A 12,045-nucleotide genomic window follows, 5' to 3' on the forward strand; every position below is an offset into this window, starting at 1 on the left:
CAACATAAATGTAAGACATCTCAGCTTGTCAATATGGTGGAAAATATGAAGGCACAGTGGCAAATAGGTTCAATCTGTCGCAAACAGAAGCGATGTCCGTAATCAAAATGCTTAATTAAAATGGTACAGGCGGAAAAAATGTATACATATATGTATATGCATATCTACACTTTTTCTTAACTACGCACAACATGCTTTACGTCGTGTTTCTGAAAAAAAAATGTTCCGTGCAAACAATTCGGGTTTATTTTGGGAACACTTAATCATGTTCATTCGGGGTGAAAAAAAAAAAGAAGCATAAGTGCAACGCAAAAATGGATATACTCTGATGTTCCCTTTTGAAAAACTTTCGATAAATTTTTTTTTCTTAAATTTCGTATTGTTCTTGTTTACCTCGCTAGTGATTTTTCATTTATTTATTAATTTTATTTATTTTTTTTTTTGTGTTTTTTTTTTGGGGGGGTGTTCCATAACAGCTTAGTTGCCTTCACGCACTTAAACAGGTGTCACCATTCTTCATAGACAAGCCTTACGATGTAATATTATGTTAAGCCGCGGAAAAAAAAAAATATGGTGCGAAATGGCCTTAAATGTTGATTATTTACGACATTCTTGCCCTATTGCAAGTCAGTTCACAATTTTATATTTAAAACAGTATAGAAATGTGCTTTGTCTAGTTTTATCTTCCCAGTGGGGTTTTCTTGCTCGCTTTTTGTTTGTCCTGTTCTTGTTGAATTTTATTGTTTTACCCATTTGCTGTTGTTTCACTGGTGCATTTTTGTTCCATGCTGCTATTTTATTTTTTTTTGCATTAGTCTTTTCTTTTAAGTTGTACGTACATTTTTTTTTTTTTTTACCTCTTTGAATAGTGCTAGATAATCTACGTCATGTGTTAACATTTAATCAAAAAAAGGAATATTTTTTTCGGTTGCCTCTTGTGGGTCTAATAGTATGGAAAACATGTGTGTGACATTCTAGGACGTGATCTTCAGCACGCACGTAAGAGAAGGTACGCATGCACCGCGACAAGCGTAGTAGCACATATGCTTCGTTACAAAGCAATATTTCTACACGCGAACACGCAGCGCCTTTTTTTCTGCGGAAACTCCCCTGATAAGTCGACTATGGCCTTCTTGGCCAATATATCTGCGGCAGAAAAGACAAAAGAAGTCAACGTAGTTGTATAGTGAAATATTGGCCGAATAGACGCAACAGAAAGTGACGTAAAGAGGACGACATGATGGCGAAAAAAAATTGCTACCTACTCCTTTTCTGGATTATTTCCTTGCTGACAACTGTCCTCGAAGTGCAAGGAAAAGTGTTCCACGGAAGCTTCAATATTAGAAAAAATGAAAAAATACACTACTTGACAAAATTCAGCTGCAGCATAGGCACGTGTCAATTCAATATAAAAATGAAGCTTAAGGATAACATCATTGCAAAGTTGCTCCATTATTACTACAAAATGAGCAGCAAATCGTCCACTGATGAGGGAAACCATACGGATAAGCTGTTCCACATGGATTATGATAATGCATACCATGTATTGACAAACAATGACCTGTATGCCATATCGCAGAGGGTAACGCTAATGCTGGATATTGAACAGAATTATGTAAATCAAGGGGATAAGTGTCAAGCGTTGGGAAATTTAAGAAGCGTTCATAGATTGAAGATACCTTTTCACTTTAAATACTCCGATCTAGTTAACAGCAAAACGTACAACTTAAAAAATTTTATGAGTAATAAATATTCCATACCATTCAATACTATTCACAGTGAATTAAAAAACAACAAGGTGTTGCAATCGGAGATTTCTAGCTACGCTTCTTCTACGAATGAAAAGGATTTTAATTACGAATACGTAAACATTAGCGCCAAAACAACACACCGTGTTCATGTATGGTTTTTAATGTTTGACGATTGCTACCACACTTTTATCCGTAATTTGAAGCTAAACATAAAGGCTAAAATAGCCTACTGGGAATATTTTTTAAATGCCGCAAAGAAGAAAGACATTTCGAGCCTAGCGTCTGGAGCGTGGGATCAGGACGTCATCGACGATGCCCATTCGGATGATTATATCCATGACGATAATGACGGCAATTCCAAGTTCTATAAATCATACAGTTTTGATAAGAATACCCTTTTGCAAAATCCTAAGAGACTCCTCTTTTTCGAAAATAATTTTACAAAGAGGGAGATAGAAGACATGTCTTTTTTCCTTAAATATTACAACTTTAAAAATATGAAGAATTTTACCAACATGTACAACAATTTGTATAAAAATGGCTTCTACGAAAAAGTCATAGATTACATATACGAAAACGATGGGTTCAAGGTCGAATATGAGGTAAATATATTCCAGACAAACAATTCCCATTTTTCCTACGAGATGTTATACTCTCCTCTTCTCACTTTTATTTTAACTATTCTATACATCTTTTTAATTTTACAATATGGTAGAAAAATCATGCAGAACATCGTGTCGAAAGAACACAAGCATACAATGGTCATATGTGTAGCTTTTGTAATTTCGGTGCAGCTAATATCCAACTCTTTGCTACTTATCCATTTGTTGGTGTATTCAAAAAACGGAATTGGAATTGAGCTTTTTAAGATTTCTTTCAACCTGCTGAATTTTTTGGCTCAAATTATAATGTGCACCATGTTGCTTTCGCTAAGTTACGGCTTGACTATTTTCGAGGCCTCCTTCGACATTTTTACCAGGATCAAGGTGATTTTTTCCATCATTACGGTTTTTCACGTAAGGGACGGAGCCCCGATGAGCGGCGAAGCGCACATAAATGTGCATAAATGTGTGTGCTCGTTCACCATGCAGAATACCGCCACCTGTGAGATGCCAAAATTGAGCTGTACAGCGAATTCGTTGCCCACTTTGTCTCTTTTTTTAACAGCGATGCACAAGTCGGGTGTGTCGCGCAGCAGTGGGCATTTCGATGAGACCGGGCATTTTTTCAATTGAAAAATGGCTCTCAGTGTTAAAGCACCATGATATAGTTCTGCTCGTTTTTTTACCACATGAGAGCGCGCGAAAGAAGATATAGATATATCCATATACATATATGCATACATTTATCTATGTTTTCCCCTCCCCGTGTACACACTGACGCGCCTTATATTCGACGTTGTAGCCTTTTCTGTTGCCCTCGAGCACGTAGGCGCTTATCACCATTTTTGCCATTCCCGCCTCTTTGCAGGTCGTCTTAGTCATCCTGGATAACACATACATCATGGAGTCGTCATCCAAATTCTTCGACAATGATAACATTACGGGATACATAATACTAGCCTTGAGAGTACTACTAGCCATTGTATACCACGTCAATATAAATAATTTATTTTTAGTGGCAAAGGTCCCTACCATTCGTAATTTTTTAAAAAAGATGTACATATGTGGACTGTTTTACATATTTTCCTTCCCTATCATTTTTATGGTTTGCTACATTTTTGATACATATTGGAGACAGCGATTTATGTTGTTTGGGACGGCATTTTTGCAGTATGTTTCTACGTACTGTATCACGAAAATGTTCTTAACCAATTCAGAGTACTTTAAAGTTTCAGATATGTCGGCAAGTGATCTCCCTGGAGCAACATTCAGTTGGTTCAATCAGAAAATACACACGTATTGAAAAAGGAGGGGGGAAAAAAAAAGTGAAAAATGAACAAAGCACTAGCGAAATGAAGAAAAATCAAATATATAGCTTGACTAATCTCCTCATTCGTTATACCCGATGCTTATTTTTATATTATTTTTTCTATGTTATTGTTATGTACGTGGTGATTACCCGCTAGCGCGCTTGGGGCGCACATACATAAACATAATATGTGTATATACATAGCGCACGCTCGCGTGTGTGCGCATTTTTTCCCTTAATTAGGTTTTCCCATTTTTTTTTTTTTTTGTCTTTTATTCAACAGTTTAATTAAGATTTCGTCAATTCGGCCCGGCTCACCAGTGGCGTAAAAAGGGGGGAAAATGAAAAGGTGGGAACAGGTGGGAAAAGCTGGAAAATCTGGGAAAGCGGGAAACACGTAAAACAAAAGAAGCCAGCACACAAACGTATGGACAAAGATGCGAACGAAGCATATGGCGCGAAATTAACTCCTAGCGGATACACATGAATACATGCAAAATCAAAGCTCGCTCGTTTTTTTGTCATTAAAAAAATTTGGCTTTCCTTGGGGGAGTGGCGCATATCCATATGCCACTAATTTTATCGCCTCAATGCAATTTAAGCCATATGCGCAGTTGAAAGAAAAAAAAAATTGCGCAGCATTTTTCGCGCTTTATGTTCCTCGCAATAACTTAATTCATCACATCGAACACTGTTAATTAGTTATTGGCATCACGCGAAAAGGAACACTGGATTGCTTTTGTGTGCCCAGGATTTTCACCGTGCGTATGCATAAGCATGCTACAGAATGTATAAATGGTATACACATATATTTACGTACACAAAAGTTTGCCCTTCAGCTGCGTGAGTTTTGTGCACACACCACAAGCACAAACTTACACACATGCGATAATTAAATTGCTCCTTGCGGGATAACTTAGCCAACAAGCGATCTTCTTTGTGAAGAGCCATAGGAGTACGTTTTAGAGGCATGGGAGTGGCGATTCACCGATTTCCACCGCTGCAATTGCTATGCATCAATGTCGTGTAATCAGCTGCGTTCACGTGAAAATATGCATATATGCACGCACACACCCATGCTCGCCAATTTATATTCTCTTGTATGTACGTATAAAGGCGCTCACTCGATTGTGCAAAATTAGCCAAAATATAGGACTCTGTGTATGCCACATTACGGCACTACAAAAAGAGGTGAACATGATATTGGGAAAAAATAGCCGAGCATTGGGATAGGTAGGTAAATGTACACACGTCGCGTGCTTCGTTTTTTCGTCACTTTTGTGTTATTCTTTTTTCACGTTCGCCAAACTTTTGCCACAGTTTTCTTTCCTTTTTTCCCGCCCTTTTGCTCATCCCTTCATCATTCAGAAGAAACGCATACATCCATTTGGGAACCCTTTCGTGAACGCGAAAAGGAGAAGAAGAAGAAAAAAAAAAAGAAAAGGTAGATCACATTGTTCCCATTTACTGCGTGACGAAGGGGCATGCTCCACACGGAAGTTTTTTGTACTAACATATTTGAGGATGATTATATGTGCATATTAACTGCGCGAGCATCCTTTAAGAACACGTAATACAATATAGAAAGCCGCCCCATACATATTTTCGGCGTGACAACAAAAGCAAACCTCCACAAATTTTATGTAAACATATACGTTACCAAGTTGGAAATAAAAAGTACTTCACAGAAAAGAGAAATTTTTTTTCCCCCTTGTATACATAATCAGTCGCACAAAATGGCCGATCGAAAATCAAACAAAAATGCAGTTGTCAAGAATGTAGATATGACCGAAGAAATGCAAATTGATGCCATCGATTGTGCCAACCAGGCTTTGCAGAAATATAATGTCGAAAAGGACATTGCAGCCCATATAAAAAAAGAATTTGACAGAAAATATGACCCAACGTGGCACTGCGTAGTGGGCAGAAACTTCGGGTCTTATGTTACACACGAAACTAAGAATTTTATTTATTTTTACATTGGACAAGTAGCTATACTTCTGTTTAAGTCGGGCTAAAATGATACGTCCCCAAGTCTGATTTCCTTTGTCTTTAATTATTTTTTTTTTTCTTTTTCCACATTTGACAAGAATAATTCAGACGGAGATTATGTAAAAGGATGCAAGGTGGCATTGGATCAAATGAACTAGTGGGGAAAAAATCCTCACATCGGAGGAAGACCCATAAAATGACGCATACAAACGGGTATGTGCTTAAAGAAAGGATAAACTTCGCACAAAAGGCGCATGGAGTGCGAGAGGGGAACATATTATTCTTGAAAAGGGACGGAAGAATAGTTCTTTATAAGTGAACTTGTTGCCCCTTTTCATTTTACACACTTTTTCAGTTAAGCAAAGGCATATATATGTACATATATATATGCTTGCGTCTGTGCGTTCCCATTTCCGCCTTGCTGATCACACATGATCTCCCTCCTTGTTTACATAATTTCCCATTTCGTCTAAAACCAAGGCCAGTTGCTTCTCATTCTTTTTGCGCATTGCCTCCCATTCACACCTTTTATGTGTTCCCTGGAAGCTAGATCAATTTGAAAATTTGCATTTCACTTGCGCACAAATTTCTTCCTTTTTTTTAATAAAGTATGAATACTTCATAGCGAAGAAAGCCAAATGGTCATTTCCCCTTTTCATTTTAAAAAAATTTATGTACTACTAATTTTCGTATAATAATATACGCGTGAATACCAACCTACATATAATTAACAAAAATTAGTGACAGCAATAATTTGTAGTGCGTTTTTTTTTTTTTTATAATATATCGACGGGTAGTTCCAAAAAAAAAAAAAAGGGCGAATTAAGTATGCGTACATACGTGTATGTAAACAGACGTGTATTTATACACACGTGCAAACAGATATTAACGCATTTTACGCGTTCCTGCAATGTGGTGAATAATTAAAGGGGTAGTGCCTTCTTGAAGGCGACACGTGCTAAGCATATTCGCTAAATTTAAAATGGTTATACTTGTGGACAAAAAAAAAAAAGAAAACACTAAAATGGCCGAGTCAGCCGAATTAAAGTAATAAAATGGTACAAACGCGCGACATAGTCCATTTTTTTAAAACTGAAAAAATGAAGGGAAAAAAACAAGTTTGCCTCCAAAAGGGTCAGTAGTAATTCACATGAATGAAGAACCTGGCGTGGAAGCACAAGCTGCCAAAGACCCCTCTTTCAGTATTCATTGAGCCTTCTTTTTTTGTTACGATTGATCATTTTCTCTTTTTAGGTGTGCTTCCTCTTATTTGGCCAGGGAATGCAACATAGCTGCGCCTTTTCATGCCCTTTCGATGTCCACATTTTTCGTGAGCAAGTAAATTTTCATGTCAATCTCGAGGTCTCCGATGAACTGCTTGTCAGTTGTCAGTGCCATCATGAGTCCGCCGAAGGAGGCGTAAACGGTCCTGCGAAAGGGGGAAGTGCGCATGTGGGTACGCACACCGGATTGCGTACTAAAATAAAAGGGGATTACAACAGTTGATGCAACTTCCCGAACGTGAGTGGCCGCGTCTGCGAAACGAACCTCCTCTCCGAGGACAATTCTTCGAACTTAAAAATCCTGCCACTCATAATGTACTCAATGTTATTCAAAGCTATGTTTTCGCCCTGCTCCCATATTTTATCATCATTTTTATTCAAAATTTTGTCTTGTAGAGCCAGATAAATAGCCTATCAAAGGTGATGCAAGGTGAGTCAAAAGGTATGTTCATATTTACGCGATGTTCATGCGGTGCAGCTGAAAACGTATCATCACAATGGGATGCAAAATAGGAACGCTGAGGAGGGGAGAGAAAAAAAAGAAACAGAAGAAAAAAAAAAAAAACTGATTTCTCCTTTGTTTTACCTTCTTTTCCTCTACTTTAAACAGCTCCGAATGGACATCAAGAATTAATTCCGCGTCATACCCTGTACTTTTCGCCTTAATTCTGCTGACTTTCTCAAACTTGGAATTATCTACACTGCTTATCACAAAGCGATCTTCGAACAAAATATTTGACGCCATGATTTTGAGCCTTTTTTTCTACTTTATATGTTACATATGTAAAGGAAAATTCTGTTCCGAATAATGGGAGTTCATTGATGTTATGGGTTTCAAAAAAAGGGCATGAAAGGCGATTGGGAAAAGGGAAAATGATTATCAGGAAAAATTGCCACATGTATTTTTCATTCATTATTTATATGCATATGTCGCGTTACGCCCCCTCCCTTGGTACAGATTCGGAAACTGTTAAAAACGATTTAACCAGTGCGTTACATATAGAGAAGGTCCAAGGAAAATGCCCCCCTCAATGAGAAAAAATCGGTCACTTCCAATCATATGAACGAACAACGTAAGAGTTACTTTAAACATTTCCATTTTAGAAAAAAAAAAGGAGTTGCCTTTTGTGAACTAATAAAAAGTTACGTTCATTTTTATTCGATTAAGGGGAATCCATATATAGCTATTTAAAGAATGGTGGGTCATCTGGCCAGTCGTCGGGACAGTTGCCCCATTTTGGTAGAGGCGCAAAAAAGGAGATTACGCATTTGGTGGGGGGTACCATTAAACCCTTTTTACAACCCCAAGATGATTCGAACAATCCGCATATGCGAAACAACACTCGAAGTGGTCACACAGGTAATCATATTTGGTCTCCTGATAAAAATGAAAAATTCGCTTTTTGAAATGTAGGACACTTGTATAAATGTTCGTGGGGCACGACGTAACGGTGTCTTATGTTAAGTGTCCAATGTGGGAATGGGAGACTCCCCCCTGTGATGGGGTAAATTTGGCCCCCAGTTGTCAGCTCCGATTGTTACACATAAGCTAGTAGAAAACTATTTTAATATTCTTAAAGGTACAGTGTTGTACATACAGTTGGTTTCGAACATGGGTGGGGATGCACTTTGCACATAATTTACAAGTAGGGATTTAAAAAAGGGAGCGCAAAAAAAGAAAAAGAAAGGATTATTTACAACTATGAAAAAACGAATGGAACTCATTTCGATTCACGAACTCTCCTACTCCGTTTGTGGAAGGCTTGTACAAAATTTTTATACATTTCTCATCGTTGCAGATTTTTGTATCATATTATTATGGGAATGATACAAAAAGAAAAAAAAATAGGGGGGGGTAGATAGGGAAGATGCACTCGATAGGTCTCATTGCATCTTCCTTTAACAAGGTGAAAGGTAACCATCCGATTATCCGAAAATGTGGCATCATAAAAGGTAAACTAAACCGTCACATCATATCTCGTTTTGGAAGAATAAATGTACATAAAAATGGTTAGAACGTATACCCCACGTTAACGTAATTCACATTTTGAGAATACCACAAGTGGGTTGTCCGTCGGATTGGCAAAAGGAAAGAAAGAAATGATGAAAGAAAAAAAGGCCACTGATCAGTAACTTCTTCCAAATAGGCACCACCTCTTGGCAGGCTTTCCCGACCAGAAACATTTCGTATTCGGTAGAAGTGGCGGTTGTTCTAGTGGAATACATAAAGGCTTCATAGCCCCGGATAGAGACGTCTCCGTGTTAGCCTGGTTCTGAGATAATCTTTGTGTCTCTTTCTTTATTTCGTCCTCTGTTGATATGTCCTCACACCATGGCGCTAGGACCATTTTCTTCCTATTCAGAGCATCCATAACTTCGCTGAAGCTGGTCACTTGAACGATGGATTCATCCAATTTCTTTTTCGCTTTTAGGAAAAGGTTCTTATGGATATCTACCAACATCTGTTGTGTTTCCAGTAAAATGGACTCTTTCTTTACATTGAATTTTTCGTTGGTATCTCTCCTTACACAAAGGCAGGAATTATTTTGAATATCTCTTGTCCCTACTTCAATCCTTATGGGCACTCCCCTCAATTCCCAGTGGTTAAATTTGTACCCAGGAGAGTACAAATCCCTGTCATCAAAGATGCAATTAATTTGGGCATTCTTCAGCACCTTCTCAATATCCTTGCAATAGTTAAAAATAGCATTTTCATCCGTATTTTTGTACAAGATTGGCACAATGACCACTTTATATTTGGCAACTTTTGGTGGTAAAACTAATCCTTTGTCGTCTCCATGGGTCATGATCATAATTCCAATCGATCTGGTGGTGCACCCCCAGGAGGTCTGATGTACATACTGCTTCATTTCATTTTCATCTTCAAATTCGATTTTAAACATCTTTGCAAAGTTGGTACCGAGGTAGTGTGAAGTGGCTGCTTGGATGGCTCGTCCATTTTCACTTATAAAAGCTTCTGCAGTGGACGTAAAATTGGCTCCTCCAAATTTTTCCCCTTCACTTTTTATTCCTTTAATAATTGGAACAGCTAAACATTCCTCGTACCATCTTCTATACAAATCTAGTATATCGAAAACCATTTTGACAGCTTCTTCTTCATTTTTATGAGCCGTATGTCCTTCTTGCCAGAGAAACTCTCTTGTCCTGATAAACGGGGTCGGTTGTTTAAATTCCCATCGAACAACCGTGTTCCACTGATTCAGTTTAAGGGGCAAATCTCGGTGCGATCTTAACCATTTGGAGAAAACGGAATACATAATCGTTTCGCTCGTCGGCCTAATTGCTATTTCTTCAGGGAGGGTCGAATCGCCATACTTTGTTACCCACGCAACTTCTGGGCTAAAACCCTCTATGTGATTTTTTTCCCTTTCCAATTTGTTCTTCGTTACAAAGAGGGGGAAATACGAATTTTCCACATCCAACTTTTTTATTTCTTTGTTGAAAAAGGCTTGGACGCATTCCCATATATAGTACGAAGCAGGTCTGAGGATGTAGCACCCGGAGATGTCGTAGTATTCTATCAACTCACTCTTTACGATCACCTGTGTGTACCATTCGGAGAAGTTCACCGTTTTCTTGGCTATGATTCCTAGTATGTTGGCGTCCTTCGCTTGGTCGTCCTTTCCCGCGTTGGCGCCGCTGCCAATACCGCTTCCCCCCTTTTGCCTCTCCATTTTGTCCTCTTCCAGCTGCATGTCCTCCTTCTTCATTTTGTCCTTCTCCTCCTCAATGTGGATGTACTCCGGGGCGTGGTTATGCAACTCACAAAATTTGACGACGTCTTTCTGTTTCATGTACAAGCTGCTGTAGTTGTGCATTGGATGGACAATTATATCTTCCATGTTCTTCAATTCCTCGTCAAAATATAGCTTGACAACATTCTCCTGGTCACATTTCAAAGCAAGGGGAGTTAAACAACCAGGCACCAAATTCAACATGCTTTTTAAATTCCCTTCATCGACAAATCTTAAATTGGACGTTTTAAAAATGCTGGATAAATATTTTAAGTCGACTGTTTTCCAGTTTACGGTACATAGGAAGAAATAATTTTTTTTTTTATCTTTGAGGAATAAATTTTTTATAATATTTTTCGAGTTTTCTAAATTCATATCTAGTAGATCCTTAATCGAGGTTGCTTTTGCATGCTTCACTTCTTTGTATTGAATTTTTAGTTCGTCTAGCTCTTTGCATAATATTTGAGCCTTCCTCAATTCGTCCTCTGGCACGTTTTCTTCACAAATGGGGCTACTCATTTTGTCGAAAATGGAACTTCTCCTCACAAATGCGCTCACACAATGGTTGCAGCAATTGGAGCCTTTTACTGAGGTATATAAAAGCGGTTTTAGCAGTCTCATCAACTTGTCATGATACCATCACGGGGGTGGTGGTGGGGGAGGGATATAATTCTCACTTCTCTTTACTGATGTGTGTTAATTGCTTAGTTGTCCCTGTTTGCACTTGAATTTTTTTTTCCCCTTTCTGATGAGTTAGGGGGGTTCTGGACTTGTTAGAACCTCAAATGTGGAACAAAATTGTGCACACGATGCATCCTTTGACGGGGTAAGCAGCAGGATGGATGTCCTCAACCCGAAATTTACGAATGTAGCTAAGCGAACACGACTGGCTTCACTTCTGTGCTAGCTGCGAACGGAAGATCATCAAAGTGGAAACACAGTTGTGCAGAGAGGGGTGACGTGGAGAAAAAAGGCTACAGTAGTGAGCGACGGCGCTCCATTCAACGCAAATCGGCCGTTTAACATTTGCATAAATATGTATATATATTTATATATATATGCACATATTTATATATATATGTACCTATTTATATATATATGTATATACGTACACCGAGCGGGTGATCTTCTTAACTATGATCGCGCTTTAACGAATCGCCTAAATGACAGGACATAGGAATGGCCATATAAAACGGGCATGGTAATGACACGCTTATGAGAATGCAGAAGTACATATAACACAATTGCCGCACCCTACATAAAAAAGAAGCAATTCAGTAGAAATACAAATGCTGGGATAGTGGCAGCGATAGTCGTGTTTAGGAACATAATGGGCTGCTCTAAGAAGAGGGT

The 12,045-nt window shown here is 38.4% G+C and overlaps 4 protein-coding genes across 4 annotated transcripts; 2 read left to right on the forward strand and 2 right to left on the reverse strand.

Annotated features, from left to right (window-relative positions):
* Positions 1–1,240: 1,240 nt before the first annotated feature.
* Positions 1,241–3,656, forward strand: C922_00688 (hypothetical protein; the record flags this gene model as incomplete). The annotated part of the gene is made up of 2 exons (XM_008816301.1): positions 1,241–2,767; positions 3,222–3,656. The coding sequence occupies 2 exons, from the start codon at positions 1,241–1,243 to the stop codon at positions 3,654–3,656; spliced, it is 1,962 nt and encodes a 653-aa protein (XP_008814523.1).
* Positions 3,657–5,398: 1,742 nt separating this feature from the next.
* C922_00689 (dynein light chain 1, cytoplasmic) lies at positions 5,399–5,680 on the forward strand (the record flags this gene model as incomplete). Its single annotated transcript, XM_008816302.1, has 1 exon — positions 5,399–5,680. The coding sequence occupies one exon, from the start codon at positions 5,399–5,401 to the stop codon at positions 5,678–5,680; it is 282 nt and encodes a 93-aa protein (XP_008814524.1).
* Positions 5,681–6,956: 1,276 nt separating this feature from the next.
* C922_00690 (DNA-directed RNA polymerase I, II, and III subunit RPABC3) lies at positions 6,957–7,682 on the reverse strand (the record flags this gene model as incomplete). Its single annotated transcript, XM_008816303.1, has 3 exons — positions 6,957–7,083; positions 7,203–7,348; positions 7,524–7,682. The coding sequence occupies 3 exons, from the start codon at positions 7,680–7,682 to the stop codon at positions 6,957–6,959; spliced, it is 432 nt and encodes a 143-aa protein (XP_008814525.1).
* A 1,381-nt stretch (positions 7,683–9,063) lies between these two features.
* C922_00691 (prolyl-tRNA synthetase) lies at positions 9,064–11,313 on the reverse strand (the record flags this gene model as incomplete). Its single annotated transcript, XM_008816304.1, has 1 exon — positions 9,064–11,313. One exon carries the CDS (start codon positions 11,311–11,313, stop codon positions 9,064–9,066), a length of 2,250 nt encoding a protein of 749 aa, XP_008814526.1.
* Positions 11,314–12,045: the final 732 nt, after the last annotated feature.

Source organism: Plasmodium inui, assembly GCF_000524495.1.
Source record: "Plasmodium inui San Antonio 1 unplaced genomic scaffold supercont1.2, whole genome shotgun sequence".
In the NCBI taxonomy this organism is placed as follows: domain Eukaryota; phylum Apicomplexa; class Aconoidasida; order Haemosporida; family Plasmodiidae; genus Plasmodium; species Plasmodium inui.